At 40.4% G+C, this 20,878-nt stretch overlaps 1 protein-coding gene across 4 annotated transcripts in view; it reads right to left on the bottom strand.

The window, feature by feature from the left end:
* EIF2AK1 (eukaryotic translation initiation factor 2 alpha kinase 1) overlaps positions 1–18,112 on the bottom strand; it is a 33,771-nt gene extending 15,659 nt beyond the window's left edge. Inside the window, exons 1-12 of one of the 4 annotated variants that reach the window (XM_054693693.1) lie at positions 17,982–18,112; positions 13,450–13,608; positions 12,301–12,434; positions 11,163–11,200; positions 10,030–10,129; positions 9,430–9,510; positions 7,860–7,959; positions 7,254–7,314; positions 6,389–6,710; positions 4,719–4,830; positions 3,088–3,210; positions 285–385 (exon numbers count right to left, since the gene is read on the bottom strand). In XM_054693693.1, coding sequence (XP_054549668.1) covers positions 285–385; positions 3,088–3,210; positions 4,719–4,830; positions 6,389–6,710; positions 7,254–7,314; positions 7,860–7,959; positions 9,430–9,510; positions 10,030–10,129; positions 11,163–11,200; positions 12,301–12,434; positions 13,450–13,608; positions 17,982–18,099 — 1,449 coding nt within the window. In that variant the 5' untranslated portion in view covers positions 18,100–18,112. The remainder of the gene's footprint in view (positions 1–284; positions 386–3,087; positions 3,211–4,718; positions 4,831–6,388; positions 6,711–7,253; positions 7,315–7,859; positions 7,960–9,429; positions 9,511–10,029; positions 10,130–11,162; positions 11,201–12,300; positions 12,435–13,449; positions 13,609–17,981) is intronic. The other 3 variants (XM_054693694.1, XM_037507103.2, XM_037507104.2) reach the window with 3 other exon arrangements.
* Positions 18,113–20,878: the final 2,766 nt, after the last annotated feature.

Below are 20,878 nucleotides of genomic sequence, written 5' to 3'. Positions count from 1 at the left end.
ATAAGTGCATTTAGCATCATCAGTTACATTAGGACTCCATACACTACCTAAAAAAATAGTACTAATGCCCCACAGAGCATTTTCAAATGCCCAAAGATTTATTGCTTTCAAATTCAATCTAAAGATTTCATGTTCTGGACCTATGCAATGAAGATTTATATAAAAGTAATAAAAGCTTCCTAAGTAAATGGACTAGGGCACAAATGACTTAATCTAATGACCCAACACCATATCCTCCCTGATTAGACACTACCATTGCTTTCCATGACTCTCTCCCCACTTACCTTCAGATCTCTGTGCACAATTCCCATGTTATGTATGTAAAACACACCTTCCACCAATTCGTGAAAGATTTTTGTTGCAACATTGGCCATAACGTAAGGACCTTGAAATTAAAAAAAAAAAGAAAAAAAAGTTTTAGTTCTGGCCTCCATGGTGGTGCAAGGGGTTAAGCACCACACTATGGAGCAATCCACAGCCTCTGTGGCATGAGTTCAATCCCTGGCCCACCAGGGAGAGACCCACATGGCACAGCAGACCTTTCCTGCCTTGCCTGCTGCTCCCCTCAGCAGTATGCTTCGGTCGATCTGCCTGTTCTGTTCCCCACTCTGTCTCTGGTGAGTCCTCTCACCCCCTACACCTCTGGCCTGTGGCCCAGCTCTTGTGTGCATAAATAAATCAATCTTTAAGGAAAAAAAAAAAGAAAAAAATAGTTTTATTTCTCTAATCTTTTTTAACATCTAAAAGTTAAATGTAGTTCTAAATACATTAACATCTGGCACCTATCCATTATTCAGATTTCCAACACTCCAAAAATTTTTTCAAACCTAGGAATTAGGGGGAGATCCTCAGCTAGCCAAGAAGCCATCACAAACAAGCACCCAAGAGAGAAGAAACTTTTTGTCAGCACAAAGAAAGGCCCTCTAATTTCATTCAGAGTCCCTGGATTAATTACTTTGTAAAGGATTCTCAGGCATCCAGTAGTGGCTAGATTAAATTACATTTAAATCCTGTTCAACTCCTAACATTCCGAGTTTGATGCTAATTAAATCTGGTGTCCTAGCCCACTAAGGATTAAAGACATTTTTACAAATAGAATAAGAAAAAAAAATAAATTATGATGGCTCAAGTGATGAAGTGCCAATATCTGGAAGATGACAAATGAAGGCTATGGGGGAGAGAGAGGGGAGTTAATGAATTCCTTACCCTATTAACATAACGACTTATATGAGTTTACAGAGCAGAGAGGTCTTATAAGACTGAAACAAAAATTGGTAAAGAAAAAAGAGCTGGCATTTTCCAACCAAGTAAGTTTAGTAATAGCACAATAAAAACTGAAGGACTCCTCTGCAGTCTGTAATTATAAATCCTAAGCCTACTGTTTACCTTCAGGCACACCACTCCCCCCTGAACCGTTGTTGTTTATACAGCTCACACCCAGACCACACTGTCCTTCTACACTATATAGTGTGTAATTTAGGGACCTCAAGTACTATGCCTCTGTGTGTGTGCTCTTGTGCGTGTGTATACACAAAGGCTCCATTTCTAAGTACTTCTAGTATGGCTGCTCCTTACACTCAAGTGCCTAACTTCCTATCTGGGTAGGCATGAAAGGAGGGCTTTGTGATGTTCACAACTATTCAGAATAACCATGTTCCATGGTCTTTCTTTGAAGCCAATGGTTGTCATTTCCATCCACCTAACACATTCAAACATAGGCAACTGTTGGAGGATTCAGTAATCACACATAGACCTGGTCCAGTGAGAAGCTTTTCTTCACTCCCTGCTATCTCCTTCACACTTTTTTTTTTTTAAATTTATTTGTTTATTTATTTATACAAGCACTGGGTACAGTCAGAAGTGCGGGAGGGTGAGAGAATTCACCAGAGCCAGAGCTGGGAGCAGAGCAGGCAGAAGGACCGAAGTACACTGCTGAGGGGAGCAGCGGGCGGCAGGAGAGGTCTGCGCGCCATGTGGGACCCTCCTCCGGTGACCGGGGAGCAGCCGGGGATCGAACCGGCACTGCAGAGGCTGCGGGCAGCTTCGCAACCCAGCGCTCAACCGCTGCGCCACGGGGAGGCCCTCTCCTTCACACTTAATGGTTTAATTCTCACCCTAAAAAATGGAGATAACTGACTCTCCATTTAAGGTGAGGAAAAAGACTAACAACAGCTACCTGAATTGCCCCAAACCATAACCTGTTGTATTAGGAGTCAAACTTAGATCTATCACTCATGGGATTGTTGGGCATGATTAATATAAAAATATAATTGATACAAAGTTGTACACACAGTGCTTTTAAAAGAAAAATAGACATCCTGGTAGTGGTATCATACATTTTTTGCCTTCACTGTTTGATAGGGTTATTGTACAGGATGGTATAAATTAGAGTTCTCATCCCATACTTCAGAAAGGATTCATTTTCCAAATGTTATGTTTTAAAGATCAACTACATACAAGACTTAAAAAAAACAAACACACTGTCCTTTTCAAAAAGACATCTGCACATAGCACTACAATGCTCATGCAGAACACAAAGCATACAACTTTAGAGGGCTCTGAAATATCCTCCCTGCTACTTGCTACCACTGAAGTGAACACAGGTGTATGCACAGAGTACTGGGGCTGCGGGAGGGAGACATGTTTCCACGGGAAGCTAGCCTAAGAGTCTGAGGAGGTTAAGTGACCTACATTTGAGACAAAATAAAGGGTTTACAGTGTCATTAAAGTCAAGAGCAAATGACTAGTAGCTGAGTCTATGCAAAAATGGGTCATTTCAATCCCTAATTTTAATAATCTCATACAATGATTTTCAACTTTGGCTACCCATTAGAATCAACAACAGAACTTTCAAAAAATACCAAAAGCCAAGTCCTATTCAGGCCAAATTCATGGTGTAGTACAAAACAACACCCATTTTAAACACCAGATTTACAGAAAAATTGAAAAGACAGCACAGACAGTTCCTGTTGAGACCACATCCAGTTTCCCTATTTAACACCTGACACTAGCATGGCACATCTGCCATAATTAAGCACCAAATGATGACACAAGTCCATAATTTATTCCAATTTCCCTATTTTTTACCTAATGTCCTTTTTCTGTCCCAGGATTCCATCCAGGATATCACATTACATTTAGTTGTCATGTCTCTTGAGGCTCCTCTGGTCTGTGACAGTTTCTCAGACTTTTCCTGTTTATGATGACCACCTTAATAGTTTTGAGAAGTGTTGGTCAGGTATTTTATAGACTGTCCCTCCAGTGGGATCTGTCTGGCATTTTTCTCGTGATTAGACTAGAAAAATGGACATCCTGGTAGTGGTAGCATACATTTTTTTGCTTCACTGTTTGATAGGGTTATTGTACAGGATGGTATAAATTGAGTTTTCATCCCATACTTCAAGAGGGATTCATTTCCCAAGTATTATGTTTTAAAGATCAACCATATACAGTACATTTTTTAAGGAAAAAAGTTAAGTACTTGTTTATATTTTTAACCTGAAGTGCAATGCTATTACAAAAAGATAATCTTTAAAGAAAGCAAGGGTATGTAAAGAAAAGTTTGTCCCCCCTCAAGATCTAGATCCTCCCCCACCTCCCCAAAGTAAAATATCAATATATATCCTTCTAGAAATCCTGTTAATGATTTTTTTTTTTTTTTTTTTTATAGAGGCATGCTTTATTTATTTATTTATTTGTTTGTTTGTTTTTTTTTGTTTATACATGCACTGGGTACAGTCAGAAGCGCGGGAGGGTGAGAGAATTCACCAGAGCCAGAGCGGGGAGCAGAGCAGGCAGAAGGACCGAAGTACACTGCTGAGGGGAGCAGCGGGCGGCAGGAGAGGTATGCGCGCCATGTGGGACCCTCCTCCAGTGGCCGGGGAGCAGCCGGGGATCGAACCGGCGCCACAGAGGCTGCGGGCAGCTTCGCAACCCAGTGCTCAACCGCTGCGCCACCGGGGAGGCCCACTGTTAATGATTTTAAATTATACCACTAGTTCTCAACTTGGGCTGCACATTGGAACCACCTGGGAAAATTTTAAAAAGATGCCATCAATTAAAAAAAAGAACTTTAGTACCTCCCTGGTGGCACAAGAGGTTGTCTCAGCACTATGAAGCTATCCGCAGTCACTGCAACACAAGTTCAATCCCCGGCCAGGGAGCTGACCCACACGGCGCAGCAGACCTCTCCTGTCTCACCGGTTGCTCCCCTCAGCAGTGTATTTCAGTCAATTCACCTGTTCTGCTCCCCACTCTGTCTCTGGCAAATCCTCTCACCAGCCCCGCCCCCAACCTCTGGCCTACACTCCAGCCCTTATATGCATAAATAAATAAATTTTTGAAAAAAAGTGTTTACCAATGGAGAGCTAATGCTTGTGCAAAAAGGTTATAATTGCAATGTCTTTTAAATGATTAAAAAAATTTAAAAAAAATTTTAAAGACATTTTCTATCTAATATCATTAACTAAAATTCTAACTTATTAGCACTTTAAAAAAAAATCCACAAGCTGTACTATCACAGAGAAAGTGATAACTTTTGGATTAACTTCCAAATACCTGTTTGTTTTTGAGAAATGATGACAATAGCACCATTTGGGTTACCAAAGTGACTTTCTCCCCAATATCTAAATCCCTGCGGGCAGGTCCTCCAATAGAAGCTGCAGCTCTGATTGCATCTTTACTTCCCAGGATGGGATCTGTAGACCCAGGTTACTCACACGCAGATTCATCCATGCATTCTCGTCCCCGCTGGTTTCTCTCCACTATCCAGTCCCACAGCGAGCGCTCACACAGTTGCATCTGGATGTGCAACATCAGGTGGTACTGCACCTGGGGCACAACACATGGCTGGGATCATGTTTGCAGAATTTACCCACATTGTTCATTTAGTCAAAAATTCTCACTTGCCTACTTTAAGCCAGGCACTAAGCTAAGTGCTGAGGAAAGAGACACAAGCCTGTGCAAGAAACCCAGTGAGGGACACAGATGAGTAAGGCAATGCAGCTGACCCTTGAACAATGCAGTAATTAAAGGAGCTGATACCTCCCCCCACCCCACAAGCAGTCAAAAACCCGCATATAACTTTTGACTCTCCAAAAACTTAACTACTAATAGCCTACTGTTGACCAAACATCTTACCAATAACCGTCACATTTTATGTTACATATGTCCAAATGTGTACCCTTTCAATAAAGTAAGCTAGAGAAAAGATTAAGAAATTAATAAGTGGATCATGATAAAAGCCTTCATCCTCACTGTCTTCACTTTGAATAGACTGAGGAGAAGGAAGATGAGGAAGAGGAGTTGAAAAAGATCTTCCTATAAACGGACCCGCACAGTTCAAATCCATGTTGTCCAAGGGTCAACAACAATTAGGTGTGTCATGATCCAAGTGGGTACAGGTAAGCCTGGCTGGAATTGGGCAGGCCTCAAATGGCAGAGTTCTCAGTGTGACACTGAAGCACTGGATCTGAAAGTATGTCATCTGCTCAAGACAGAAAGTGTGTAAAAGCTAAGATGAAGCATCAAAGAATGACCATATCTGTTACTGTCTTTATACCCCAAGCCCATATAAATACTCTGGCTGGCTTTATATCATATATAGCTAATAACCTGTTGCAGGAAAAGGTCAGCAAAAGTTAAACTCACAACAGCCCATTTATTTAGGCACCCAGGAAAATTTTTCAAATATAATACAGAGAAAGAAAATGATTCTGTTAAAAGTCCCTCAAACTTGGTTCCTTTGTATTCAGGTGAACCTATACAAAGTTTTGTGTTTCATTTAAAAAAAAAAAAAAAAAAAAAAAACCCTCTTCAACAGAAACACATATTTCTAGCTAAGATTAAATTCTCTGTGTGCGGTATACACAGCTTTGTAACCTCAACATCACAGGTTATGGTAGACCCTGTTAAAGTCCAAGATTTTTTAAATACTAATAATACTGGTAAAGAGTATATAGGGGTCTCACCAGCAGATATCTGTAATTCTCAACAAAAGAATCCCAGAAAGTGACCTGGCAATCCTACTAGGATTCTCTACTAAAAGTTATGTTCCAAATATAGAAAGTTTCTATGCATAAGCATATTTTTATAGCATGATTCTAATATACAACAGAAATGAGAGTGTGAATGATGATTCCAACTCCAGGACAAGAACTGGAGGTCAGTAAAGGATTGGCAGGAGCTAACGAACTGAAGGAAGGAAGATGAACCACAAAGGCCATATGTCAAGAGGGAAATGAACACAGAGCAGAAGAGTTGGAGCAGAGAGAGGGAGAGGCACAATGGGTGAAGTCAGTGCAGGGAAAGGAAAGGCCACATCTAGTCACAGTTCTTTACAGTCATCCTGGTAAACATTAACTCAGTAGGTTCTGAGAAAGGAATATACCTCTGTCTGTCCCAGCAAATTTAAATTTTCTTCAGAAGATTCCTCCATGGATGAGGAAATTTCTCCTAAATCTGACTTATGTCTAAGTGGCAGATGATGTTCAACAATTGATCTGGAAGACAAGTCAGCCAAGTCACTCTCTTGGCGTTCCAGAGATGACTCAAATTCATTGGCATTTCTCGTGACTAAATTGCTGGTGTAGTTCACCAATCTGTTATTCTGATGCTCCAGTCCTCCAAAGGATTTTTTGTTCTCTGAAGCAAACTCAGCAAAGATGATGGATGGACTATTACTTTCATCACTTCTAACATCATATTGATCACTGGTGGAAAAAAGACAGTAAAAACACAAATGAATATAAAAAGAAAAGAGCAAGTGTAACTCAACTGTTTCTTCAAGACTATGACTCTCATTAGTAATCACCTGAAAAAAATGACTTCAAATCCATCTAGAAGCATCTATTTAAAATACTGGTAAGAGAAGATACAGCATACTATTACATACTTAAAATGTGCTTAATTACATTAAAATACATCAGAAGAAAAAATTTTTAACTATGTATAGTGAATTTGGACTTGTGATCATTTAGTAATATACACAAATGTCAAATCATCATGTTGTACACTTCAAGCTAATATATGTTTGTAAAAATAAGTAAAATTTAAAATTTAAATAAATAAATAAAAATAAAATACCAACAGGAAATATCTGACAGGAGGGAAATAATTTAATATTTTATAATGGGAATAAGCAAAAAGAAATTCTAAAATACTCCCAAACTCCTAGTAGCAAGAGGCAAAAGCAATCCAACACAGGTGACAGCTGGAAATGTCTAAAGTGTAAAGGTCAATACCCACTTACATACCTGCCATCCTCTTGGTCAGAGATCACTTCCAGGGATGGCAACTGAATAGAAATTCTATCTGCTGAACAAAAGCAAAAACAAAAACAAATCTTCAAGCAGCCCAGTTTTCTAATTTACAGGCTAAGGCAGAGCTGAAATATACAAATGCCAAATGAGACTACAAGTCTCCAAATATCTTGACCTTCTGGCAAAATACAATACACTGAGCTCATTATTCAAATGACTGGCACATTTGAGGAAATACAGAAACAGAGCCATTCAACTAGACCAGGGACCACAAACTTTCTGCAGAGTATCAAGTAAACATTTTAGGTTGTGCAGGCCCTGTGGGACTCTGCTCAAGTACTCACTTCTGCTGTGCAGTGCAAAGGCAGTCACAGGCACTCAGTGAAGGAGCCTGTATTCTAATACCTTATTCATTGACACTGAGATTTTAATTTCATACAATTTCCACAAAACATTCTTCTTCTGATTTCTTTTAACTATCTAAAGATGTAAAAAGTAAAGCATTCTCAGCTTCTGAGATGTACAAAAACAGGAACAGGCCAGATTTGGCCACAGAAGGAATTCTGCCAACACCTCAATTAAATCATCAAAACTGCTTACCTTGCATTTGGGCCACATGAACATGTTCTATCCAAGCAGTGTGATAACCAACAATATTAGGATGCTGAAGACCCGCCAGCACCTTCACTTCCCGTAGTACCTAAAGAAGAAATATACTTAGTTTTTTGATAATTGCTCGTTAGCAAATATTATTTGTTCTACTGTAAAATAACAAAAACTCCTCTGTACAAAGAATCTAAGCTATATTAAAATAATGGGAATATTTCTGTGAGAGACAAATACAATTTTTTAAAAGATTTATTTATTTAGGGCTTCGCCGGTGGCACAGTGGTTGAGCACTGGGCTGCGAAGCTGCTCGCAGCCTCTGTAGCGCCCGTTCGATCCCCAGCTGCTGGCGAGGGTCCCACGTGGCGTGGCAGACCTCTCCTGCCACTCTCGCTGCTCCCCTCAGCAGTGTATTTCGTCAGTCTGCCTATTCTGCTCCCCACTCTGGCTCTGGTGACTTCTCTCACCCTCCTGTGCTTCTGACTGTACCCAAGGCTTGTATAAAATAAATAAATAAATCTTTAAAAAAAAGATTTATTTATTTATGCATATAAGAGCCAGAGGTGCGGGGGGGCGGGGGTGAGAGGATTCACCAGGGACAGAATAGGAGCAGAACTGGTGGACTGACTGAAATATACTGCTGAGGGGAGTAGTGGGCGATACAGGAGAGGTCTGCTGTGCCATATGGGTTAGCTCCCTGGCTGGGGATTGAACTCATGCTGCAGAGGCTGCTGATAGCTTCATAGTGCTGAGACTCAAGTCCTTGTGCCACCAGGGAGGTTCATAAATGTAACTGTTACAGTAAGTAACTTACAAGTATGTAACACTTTTACTTTTCACAGTTCATTTATAATCATTCTCTTATTTGATATCAACTTAAGTCCTCCAAGTTAAAAAAAAAATTATCACCACTATTTCAAAAACAGGAGACAAATGCCTGAAAGGACTAGGTCTGTTGGCCCAGGACTACACAGCACGACAAGGAGAATATTGAGCTGGCTTGTGTTTTTTCACAACAAGCTACATTTTTTTTATATATATTTGTTATGTGCCTTTAATTATTTATTTATTTATACAAGCACTGGGTACAGTCAGAAGCATGGGAGGGTGAGAGAATTCACCAGAGCCAGAGCAAGGAACAGAACAGGCAGATGGACGGAATGCACTGCTGAGGGGAGCAGCGGGCACAGCAGGAGAGGTCAGCACACCATGTGGGACCCTCGCCAGCAGCCGGCGATCAAACCGGTGCTTCAGAGACTGCAGGCAGCTTCGCAGCCACACTCAACCACTGCGCCACCAGGGGAGGCCCAACAAGCTACATTTTTATTAATCATTTGCTGAAAAGTTAATTTCTCCAGCAATGATTCTGAAATGTGGTCAGTGCAAAGTGCATATAACAAAATTAAATAAAATTTCATTGTTGACATTTATTTTACTGTAACCAATTATTAATAACTTGGCAATCTAAATCACCTTTCTGCCAATATATACATATAACATATAATTCTTTAAGAGGGACCCAAATGCTCATTTACTCAAAATACAAAAATTTTCAAAATCATACCTTCATGCAATCTGTTTTAGTTGCACCCTTAATCAGTATTTTTTTAATTGCATAATATTGGCCATCCAATTTATTTCTGACCTAAAAAATGAAGGAAAAGACAAAATTTACTGAGCCATTAAATTTCAAAAGAATAAAGTTCTTTTCATCTGAGCTTAGATAATCCAAACTTGTTAGAGATCCAAATTAAGATGGAGACAAGCATCCTCTTTACTCTGTGCAGGAAAGTCAATAGTAATCAGCCAGACTAGCTTTTCAAACAACAGTGAGAGTTCAATTCCTAGAAGCTCTTAGGGCTAAAGAATGGCAATATCTGAAAAAAGGGCTAGGTAAGGCCCAAAACACAGCAGCACAACTTCTAATACATTTTTTATAAAACTTAACAACAGAACACAAGATCAAAATTTTTAGAATCTATCTATAACATTAATGTGGTCAGGAAAATATTAAAACCTATCAAATTTCCTCTAAATGACAAATCTTAGTGAAAAGTAAATATACATGATTTCTAAGAATTTTCCTGTAAACATGATGATGAGAACAACATCTCATTTAGAACATTTATTTAGAGAGAAAGTTAAAACAAATGTGTAAAACCACCTTGTATACTCTTCCATATCCACCTTTTCCTAAGATGGCAAGTTCTTCAAATTCACTTAAGTAACGTGAAGTTTGTGCTTCAAAGGCTATATCCCTTGATCTGAAAGTTAAATATAAACAAACCATTAAAACAAGAGAATCAAAATGTTCTCAGACAGCTCATGTTCATGGTACACTAGTGAACTGTTTAATTTTTGTGATTCAGTTATTCTCAGTGAGAAAATATTACATGCAGTAAGATAGTCTGAGAGAAACTACATTCATACAACCTTTATTACCATATTGTAATTGTTCTTTCTTTCATTACTTCCCATTATTGATATGTTACTGTGCCCAATTTATAAATTAAACTTTATCACAGGTATGTATTTACAGGAAACAATATAGTAAGTACAAGGATCAGTATTATGAGGTTTCAGGAAACCACTGGGGGTCTGGGAACACACATTCCAAGGATAAAGGGGGTGTTACTACTTTATTACTAAGCTGCCAAACCTTGCTTATCACTCAACTGTGGTTATTTGGGAAGATGAGCTAAATCAAACTTTTTCATTCTCTGTGAGGAGATTTCATAGATTGCTGATTAGCGAATCAATAAAGTAATGACAGCAAGGCCATCATTAATCTAAGTTCAAGTTTTTTACCAGTAATTAGTAATCTACTTAGAAATGATTATCACTGTTTTAAAGCATCAATCTTAAGGATGACTAAGAGGAAGAAGTTGATTAGTTAAGTGGTAAATTTACTAAAATTTCTTAATGAGTCAGACCAATTTCAGATTTTAAACTAGCATTTCCTAAAAATAACCAAAATTCAGTGGTGTTTCCCTGACAGCCTGGGTATCAGTACTCAAAATTAAGAGTGGGGTTTATGGAATCCACACAGAATGGGGGAGGCAGAGGGGACTGGCAGATGAGGGGGGGCAGGGGGAATCAAAGAGGAGGGAAATAAGTAAAGCAAATCTTGAAGCAGTAATTAATTGCTAAGACGAAGGCTTTTAATTTTCATAAACTACACTAACTACATTATTTAACCTCAATGCTAATTTCTGATTAATTCAAGATTCATTCCTAATCATGATTTCTTTTAGATAGTTTAATCTTTGCATAATCAAAAAAGTATTTAACACATACCTGATCTTCTGGATATAAGAATTATCTTCACAAGGATCCTAAAATAAAATACAACTTTTAAAAAGCATTTTGAAATTTTTATGTAATAAGGAATCTATCAAAAATCAATTGTTCCAAATGCTCAAAAAATATTTTTTTTAAAAAAGCCCAATGCTTTTTTCAATATTACTTTGAGTTTACAATTGATAATATCTCTCTCTTAATCAAAAGATCACTAATAAAAAAGCTATATTCTTGCTATTCACTGCCAAAGCTGAGAATTTACCAAGGCATTCCATCAGCAAATATTAACTTTGCCTTGAAAACATATGCAGAAACTGCATTGCTACCACCATTCCAAGCCACCGTATCTCTAGCCTCTGTGACTATACCTGCCTCTCTGCTTTGACCCTTGCCTGTCCTCAGTCTATTTTCAATACAGCACCTGGTGTGATCCCATTAAAATATAAGTCAGTCAGACTGTATCACTTCTCTGCTCAAAATCCTATGAAGCTTCCCATCTTATTCTGAGTTAAAACCAGAAACATTAAAACAGTCTTAAGATCCTACTCCATCTGTCCTTTTCCCTGTCTGGCTCCCCAAGTCCCACCTTTTGTTCTCTCCCTTTGCTTACCCTATTCCCCCAAAAGGCTGCCTATCAGTTTCCCAAACATGCCAAGCTCACTGCATTTCTGTTCCTCTGCCTGGAATGCTTTTCTTCCAAATAGTGCTTATCTCATCTCCCCACTTCAGCTCCTGACTTAAATGATACCATCTTGGCAAGGCCCTCTATGCCCATCCAAAAATCAACAGGGCCCTTCCCGACATGGTCTAAATCCCTTCACTGTTTTATGTTTCTTCTTAACACTTATCACCATCTAACTCCTATGGATATATTTTTTTCCTATTGTTTACGGCCCCCTCATCAGAACAAAAGCTCTATGAGAAAAGAGATTTCTAATTTTTTTCATTGCTTAACCCTTGGCTCCTACAAAAGACCCTAACACTTCGTAGTCATTTGATAAATATTTCTTGAATAAACAAATGACAACATTGTTACAAAGCTATTTTTAAAATCATGATTATCATGATTTAAAATACAGTTCTCTTGAAATTAGAATGTTTTTATCATATACAAAGTACATTTCTCAGTGCTTACCTGACGAACTCTCTCTTTAGCTGACCTCATTAAATGGGTGATAGCTCTGTTGTGATGCAGTCTTAATGAGCTGAACTCGTCACTACAGGTGAAAGAAGACAGCAGTCCCATTTTGATAAAGGTCTCACAAAGTACTATAAAAAGAATATGGAAAACTATTATCAGAAACACCATCAACAAAATAGTAACTTTTAAAGAGTACACATAGAATAAAGAGGAATAATGGCCTCTATTAGGAAAAAAAGCCACTAGGCAAAAGTCGTATTTATACACATATTACAACGTGGTAACTGATCCTCAAAAAAGAAGGAAGAGTCGGTGTGCTCACGGATTAGGAGCATGATGTCATTACTCACCTGAAACCATTCACTCACTTGCTGACCAGGCCTGGTCAGTCAGTAAAATACTAGGGTTTATTTTTTAAAAAGGCAACACAATATGTGAGCATGGTAGTCTTCTGACATTCAAACACACTCCACTTTACTGGCAGCCCAAAATACAAGAATGAAGTTAAAAGAAGAAGCGTGGATAACCTGAGGAATCTAAAGACCCACTATACTTAAAATTGGCTCTGAAATGAGGAGAATCTTACTAGCCTAAGTCCCTAACCTATGAGTTATGACTTGAATTCCAGACAGCTAGTGTAAGGATTGAACTGAATTGCAAGGACCAGTTAGTGTCAGAGAACTGGCCCATGTAGGGGGAAAAAAAATCCACATTTGGTGTCAGAGAATTCAGTATGTAAAGGAAAATGGTTTCCTTCAAAAACAAAAACACAATTGTTCCAATTCTCTGGTCAATAACTGGTTCAGAATGAGTATCTGTGATTTTCCATTCACTTAGTCAATGACCGAACCTTAGCAGATCTTCCAAAATTATATGATCATGTTATAGATACAAAACTATCTTATTTATTTAAATATATACAATTTTTGTGGTATATATTTAATTAATCTTTTGGGATCCCAGAATGATTATATTCCTAAGAAATTACCCAAAGGAAAACATAAAATGAATTTTATGAATGTAAACTATTAAAATTTAATAGTTCAAATTTTTATATACCAACTGCTGCTCAGACCTATGGCATTAAATAACATACTATTTTTTACAACTTCTATTTAGCAAGATTAATTTAATCTTACTAACATTTAAACACCTGTCTTGAACGAAGAGGGTTTGGTTCATGCACATGGCTCAAGTGTTCCAGCAAAGAAACAAGCAATAGTTGGTTTGCAACTGCGAAGGGGAAAGATGGCTGCTGTAGGGGTTCTTTTAACACCTGGAGTTCTGCTGGAACATCAGATTCTAAAAATTAGAAAAAGAAAAAAAATTAGTAAATGTTAAGCATGTCTTCTAATGACAAAACAGCACACTCTAATTACTGAAACAGAAACTTCTTAAATTTTAAAAAATAAAAAACGAGCAGTAAGCTGAGTAGGGCTGATCAGTCAGTTCAGCCAGAAAGGAAAGACTTGCTGGAACTGGTTTTGAGTTGAATTCTAGAAGTTGGAGAACTAGCAGAAAGACACCAGGGGGGGAAGGAACGGGGTAGTTTTAGTATTTAGTATTGATGTTTGTAAAAGTAGAAATATCGATAAAAATTCAAGTCAACAATCAAGCAGGCAGGAATAGGATGGCTTCTTTTAGACGACAACCAAGGCCAGGCCCAAAGAAAAAAGTCTTTACAGATAAGGAAAGAAAAGAAGAAAAGATGGAAATACTGAGTAGGTCAATCTCACTTCTTATGAAAAATTAGTCTTTAAAAACATTAAGACTATCATTCTATTAATGATATTAAGACTATCATACTACCATTTATTTAATCTTTATTGTTTGAAAATGGATATTCTATTCCACTCTCCTCTATTAACTACTCAAGGTCCTAGAAAAGCCAAAGTTTTCAAATCCAGACTTCATTGCAATTTCCTCTCTGATCTAAATTGGTGGCTATATTAATCTTAAAATAAAAGCTCTGTTTAGATGCAGATGTGCTATTCATTTCAAATGAGTATTACTGAGGAAGAATGAAAAATGTGGCCATGCAAAAACTTCTCTATGTAAAGACATCTTAAAGTGAAACTATGAATCACAAATTTAGATACAGTACATAGAGCTGTACCATAATGAAAAGGAAAAGGTAGTAAATTTACAGAGCTCTTACAAGCTAATATGAAAGTGAACCACAATTAAAACTTATATAGGATTAATATAACTAGAGTAATAGCATATATTAAAATAACCACAATACTTGTTTGAGTACTGTAGTTTACCATTTAACTGGTGAACTACTTAAAGCCTGGGGTACCTAGTATTCTTTTTTTTTTTTTTAATAAATTTTATTTTTATATTCCCCATACAATTGCAATCCCCCCCATTCTGACCCCAATCCCTCCCCTCCCGCCCCCCACCCACCACGTACCTAGTATTCTTAAGGGCACAGAAAGCAGATATTTTTAATCCACGGGGCAAAAGTACTTGCAACCTTCAGCAATACACTGTGAATTTTTGAATGTACAATGCTTTGACCCATCAATTCTACTTTTAGAAATGTATACCAAGGAAATAATTAAGCAAAGCAGAACAGATACATATGTACAAACTATTCAGCATAATTCTTCAGAATATTGAAATTTGGCTAAATAAATTATAAACTGTACACAGAATACTAAACTGCTGTTAGAAATGATGGTGTAGAGAAAGATGATCATAAATAGTCCATTATCAAATCAAAGAAGGCGGCTGTCAGATAGTAATACTGATGAAGGTGATACCAGATAGTTTCATAAAAACTAGCAACCTTTATTTTTTTAAAGATTTAATTTTTTATGAGTACGAGAGCTGGGGTGTAGGACGGAGGTGCAGGGAGGTAAGAGGATTCACCAGAGACAGAGTGAGGAGCAGAACAGATCTACTGAAATACACTGCTGAGGGGAACAGGTGGTGAGACAGGAGAGGTCTGCTGTGCCATGTGGGTTTGGTCCCTGGTTGGGAATCAAACTCCCGCAGTGGCTGCTGATAGCTTCATAGTGGTGAGACTTAACCCCTTGTGCCTCCAGGGAAGCCCAAAACTAACAACCTTTAAAGAGGTCACTGCAACAAAATTATCAAATATTTCTTTAATTTTATGCTTATTTTTCTGATCCAACAAATCCTACTTCTGTGTTTAGGTCCACTTCTGTGTTATGAGTTTAGGTCCACTGTGTTATGAGTTTAGGTCCACTCATAACTTCCTATTTTCTAAAATGAGAAAATTCTACTTATTAATTAAAAAAAAAGAATGGTCTCAGGCCTCCCCTGGTGGCGCAGCAGTTGAGTGCTGGGCTGCAAAGCTGCCCACAGCCTCTGCAGCACCGGTTCGATCCCCGGCCTCCGGCGGGGGTCCCACATGGCGCCCAGACCTCTCCTGCCATGCCCACTGCTCCCCTCAGCAGTGTACTTTGTCAGTCTGCCTGTTCTGCTCCTCGCTCTGGTGAATTCTCTCACCCTCCTGTGCTTCTGACTGTACCCAGCGCTTGTATAAATAAATAAATAAATCTTTAAAAAAAAAAAAAAAAGAATGGTCTCTGGAGTCACATGAATTTGGGAAATCAAGAAAATGACAGCTTTAAAAGGCCACTGGTCAGATACTAAAATGCAGAGAAGGATAAATTCCCCTTTTCACAATCTGGTCAAGAATAGAAGAGGAGTGTGGCTAAAAGGAAAGATGCTGTCAAGTTCGTTTATAGAAGAGTAAGAAATAACACAGAGATCCTAGGTGAAATTGAGTTCCAGATCTCTGCCCAGTGGAAAAGGAGTAGACAGGAAAAGAATCACCTAACTCCATCTGCTCCGGGAAGTATCATCCAGATGGCCACTCATTAAATGAAAGAGGAACCTGGAAAACTAGTCTAAGGTAAAAATTCTGAAAAACTTGTGCCAAATGAACAGAAAAATGAATGGGTCTGACAATGGGTTTAAGGTTGGCCTTCCTTTGAATGAATGATGTTCCACAGGGGTGAAAAAAAAGATACCACAGCAACTTTGACCAAAGGCTGATTATGGCTCTAAGCAAATCTCTACACAGTAGTTGCCAAAGAACACAGGTGTAAGATTATACCTGAATTTTCTGACTCTACCATTTACTGGCAGAGAGACCTCCTCACATCCCACGACCTTCAAGAAATCATTTATTCTGTTTTGATGTCTATTAAAACTGTAGCTATATTTTTCACAGGCTTCACTTTTCATATAAAAAGGTAAGTCATGTCTGGATATTGAGAGTCTTTTGGAGGAAAAAGCAATGTGTATACACAACAGTACTATTAGAAACCATAAGGAAGTTTTTTTAAACTTATCTAAGATCACTCCCTTCAAGAATAATCTTTAGCTTGCAGAAAACCTTATCACAACATTACAGAAAAGATAGACTGTGTTTACAGCTGGGACTTTTCCTATGACATAACACTTTACATAGTTTTGACTTGCTGTAATATACAACTTACATGTGGGGGAAAAAACTGTGTTTGTCCCATAAAAAAGTTATCTTACAACTCCTACTTAAATTACTACCAGTTTGCTTTTGTCTCCCTTTATGATCAAGAATTTTAGGTAGTGTTAGGAATGAAAAACCAATGAATTTAAGAAATTGAAACCTTTTCAATTCTGTGTGCACCTTTAAACCCATTGCAACATGTTAATAATTGTTTCATGCTCCAACCGAATGTGTGTTCTCTGTAATTCTCCTATTGCAACTATTATAGTAAAAACCCTCCTGAATCAATATATTCAGTCTTGATACACAATTCTTAAAGTGGCCAAGAAAACTGGTAGCAATTAAAATAACTTGCCTATTGCACTTTCATTTAAATATTAGATACTGTGAACTGGCAGAGCCAACATTTTATGTAACTTACTTTATGCTAAATAACTTGACTCACTAATGCTTATCTCCTAGTAACCAAAGCCCTCAAGAGGGCCTCCCTGGTGGGGCAAGGGGGTAAGACCCAACCCATGGAGCTGTCCTCAGCCTCTGCTGCATGAGTTCCATCCCCTGGCCTGCCAGGGGGCAGCCCACATGGCGCAGCAGACCTCTCCTGACTCGCCTGCTGCTCCCCTTAGCAGTGTCTTTCAGTCAGTCTGCCTGTTCTGCTCCCTGCTCTGTCTCTGGTGAATCCTCTCACCCCACACATCTGGCCTGTACCCCAGCTCTTGTATGCATAAGTAAATCTTTAAAAAAAATAATAAAGCCCTCAAGAAAACTTGGCCAATTGTTTTTAAAACGACGAGAATGATTGCCACACTGCCTCACTACGAGAGGTTTAGAGCTACTGTCAGCGAAGCGAAAGACTAAAGAAGGAAAAAGCAAGACTCTTGATCCACACCCATCGCCTGACAAAACTACAGGGCTAGAGAGCTGGAAAGTCGCCCGAAGGAAGTCTTAGTCCGAAGCCGGAGACCGCAGAGGAAACTAAAGAACAGAAACGTAAACAAACGAGGGGTGCAGACACTCGTTTCCTTAAGTGTTTACCTTACCCTCGACGGCCCGCCCACTCGGCCATGGGGCCCCCCCTGGACTCCGGGTTCGAGCCCAGATCCAGCCAAATTCGCCCAGACCTGAGGCGAACCTCGCTGTCCCCTGCCCGCGGGCCTGAGGGTGGACGTGGGCCAGTCGCGGCCGCCAAGGCACTCCGGGGTCTCACCATCGTACTTGGGGTCCGAGCCCTCGGCTGGGAATTCGATGGCAGGCGGCGCGGGCAGAGCCCCCGCCCCGCCGCCCTCCGCCTCGCACTCCGGAGCCCTGGAGCTGCCCCCCAGCATCGCCGGTCGCGCGCGGGCCGCAGCCCAGCCCGCCGGCTCCCCCAGGACCGCCACGCTGGGCAGCCGCGCCGCTCTCACGGGACCCGGAAGTAGCCCCGGGGAGCCGGAAGACTCGCCCGTCCGCCTGCGCCGCCGCCGGGGGCGGGTCCTGCCGCCGGCTCCGCCCCTTCCGGGAGGGCAGGCGGGGCTGTCAGAGCCCTGATGGCTGGGTCGGGGGGCCGGGGGCGGATTTGGAGGACGGACCGGGAGGGACTGGGGGGCAATGGCCACTGCGCGGGTTGGACATCGGCCTCTGCCTCAGACAGCAGATGAGTCAGAGCACTCACCTCTCACGCCAACAGCAGTGCCAGTGTAAGAATGGTGTCCGCAGAGATTGGAATCCAGATGTTTACTTTTAGCGGATACAAGAGTGACTATTTTGCCATTTGTTTTTCAAAAAAAAAAAAAAAATCTACAAGACCCGTCTCTATGAGTTCTGAAGCTATTTTGGTCAACCGTTAAGCCACAATAAAACAGGAAATGCCAACTAGATTCCTAAGCGAAGGCAACCCAACACGAAATCCACTGGTTTTGAAGAACTTTCAACTGAAATGATTTCAAACCTGAGACTGCCTTTTCCTTTTTTTTTTTAATTTATATTTATTTTTATTTTATTTTTTTAAATAAATTTTCTTTTTATATTCCCCATACAATTGCAACCCCCTTATTTTGACCCCAATCCCTCCCCTCCCCGCCCCCCACCCCCCATAGAGTGTCTCTGGTTCATAGTTGTTTGTTGATTTTGATTTTTACTTTATTATAGTTATTCTTTTTCCTGGTCCCTTATTTAAGTTTTCTAGATTCCTGCTATGAGTGAGACCATCCGGTATTTTTCTTTTTCTTTCTGGCTTATTTCGCTGAGCATGATCCCTTCCAGCACCATCCATGTTGCTGCAAATTGCATGTGTTTATCTTTTTTGAATGCTGAGTAATATTCTATGGTGTATATGTACCACATCTTCTTGATCCAGTCATCTATTTTTGGGCATTTAGGTTGTTTCCAAAGCAACTCAAAATGGATTAAAGAACTAGACATAAGACCTGAAACCATAAAATACATAGAAGGAAATATAGGCGAAACACTACGTGAGACTGCCTTTTCCAACCGTCCCCTTGGCCACACTGAATCAACTGTGGTTTGAAACCCTTGGCTTCAAAATCCCACCCTCTTTTCCCTCTGATGTCCCTGATGGTTTGGTCACCTAACAAAACACTACGTTATTGAAACAATTCTTTAGAGATCACAGATCAGTAATAGACCTGGAATAAAAACCTTTTTATTTATTTATTTTTTTAATACAATTTTTTTTTTATAGAGGCATGCTTTATTTATTTATTTTTTGTTTGTTTTGTTTTTTGTTTATACATGCACTGGGTACAGTCAGAAGCGCGGGAGGGTGAGAGAATTCACCAGAGCCAGAGCGGGAAGCAGAGCAGGCAGAGGGACCGAAGTACACTGCTGAGGGGAGCAGCGGGCGGCAGGAGAGGTCTGCGCGCCATGTGGGACCCTCCTCCGGTGGCCGGGGAGCAGCCGGGGATCGAACCGGCGCCGCAGAGGACACGGGCAGCTTCGCAACCCAGCGCTCAACCGCTGCGCCACCGGGGAGGCCCAATAAAAACCTTTTTAGATCTTGGGCCTCAATTCCAGTGTAATGTGCGTAAGTTGGTATTGTTTGGATATTTTATTTGAACACACTTTTCCTATCGAGTCATCCTGAATACATTTAGCCTGAAGGAAGTAATTATGGACGTCGTGGTTCTCCAAATAATTTTCTTTTTTTTTTTTTAAATAGAGGCATGTTTTAATTTATTTATTTATTTGTTTGTTTGTTTGTTTTGTTTATACATGCACTGGGTACAGTCAGAAGCACGGGAGGGTGAGAGAATTCACCAGAGCCAAAGCGGGGAGCAGAGCAGGCAGAAGGACCGAAGTACACTGCTGAGGGGAGCAGCAGGCGGCAGGAGAGGTCTGCGTGCCATGTGGGACCCTCCTCTGGTGGCCGGGGAGCAGCTGGGGATCGAACCGGCGCTGCAGAGGCCAAGGGCTGCTTCGCAACCCAGCGCTCTACCACTGTGCCACCAGGGAGGCCCTTCTCCAAATAATTTTCAAAGATTAGACATGACCATGCTGATGGGAAATGCAGAGAGGGTATCGCTGGAGGGTATTTTATCTATATGTATCCACAACTTTATTTTTTTTAAGATTTATTTTATTTTTTCATACAAGAGCTGAGGTATGGGCCAGAGGGGTGGGGATGAGAGGATTCACCAAAGAGAGTAGGGAGCAGAACAGGCAGACTGACTGAAATACATCACTGAGGGGAGCAGCAGCGAGACAGGAGAGGTCTGCTGCACCATGTGGGTTAGGTTAGCTCCCTGACGGGGGATCAAACTCCTGCTGCAGTCTGTCCATAGATTATTAGTGCTGAGACTCAACTCCTTCCACCATCAGGGAGGCCCTGTATCCGCAAGTTTAAAAATGCAAATACTTTTGGGCCTCCCCTGGTGGCGCAGCGGTTGAGCGCTGGGTTGCGAAGCTGCCCGCAACCTCTGCAGCACCGGTTTGATCCCCGGCCACCAGAGGAGGGTCCCACATGGCGCGCAGACCTCTCCCGCCGCCCGCTGCTCCCCTCAGCAGTGTACTTCGGTCCTTCTGCCTGATGTGCTCCCCGCTCTGGCTCTGGTGAATTCTCTCACCCTCCCGCGCTTCTGACTGTACCCAGTGCTTGTATAAATAAAT

The sequence above is a fragment of the Talpa occidentalis genome, unplaced genomic scaffold, assembly GCF_014898055.3.
Source record: "Talpa occidentalis isolate TD23 unplaced genomic scaffold, MPIMG_talOcc4v2.1 talOcc4.12, whole genome shotgun sequence".
Lineage (NCBI taxonomy): Eukaryota > Metazoa > Chordata > Mammalia > Eulipotyphla > Talpidae > Talpa > Talpa occidentalis.
The sequence above is the reverse complement of the archived record's forward strand: the minus strand, read 5'-3'. Positions and strand labels throughout refer to the sequence as shown.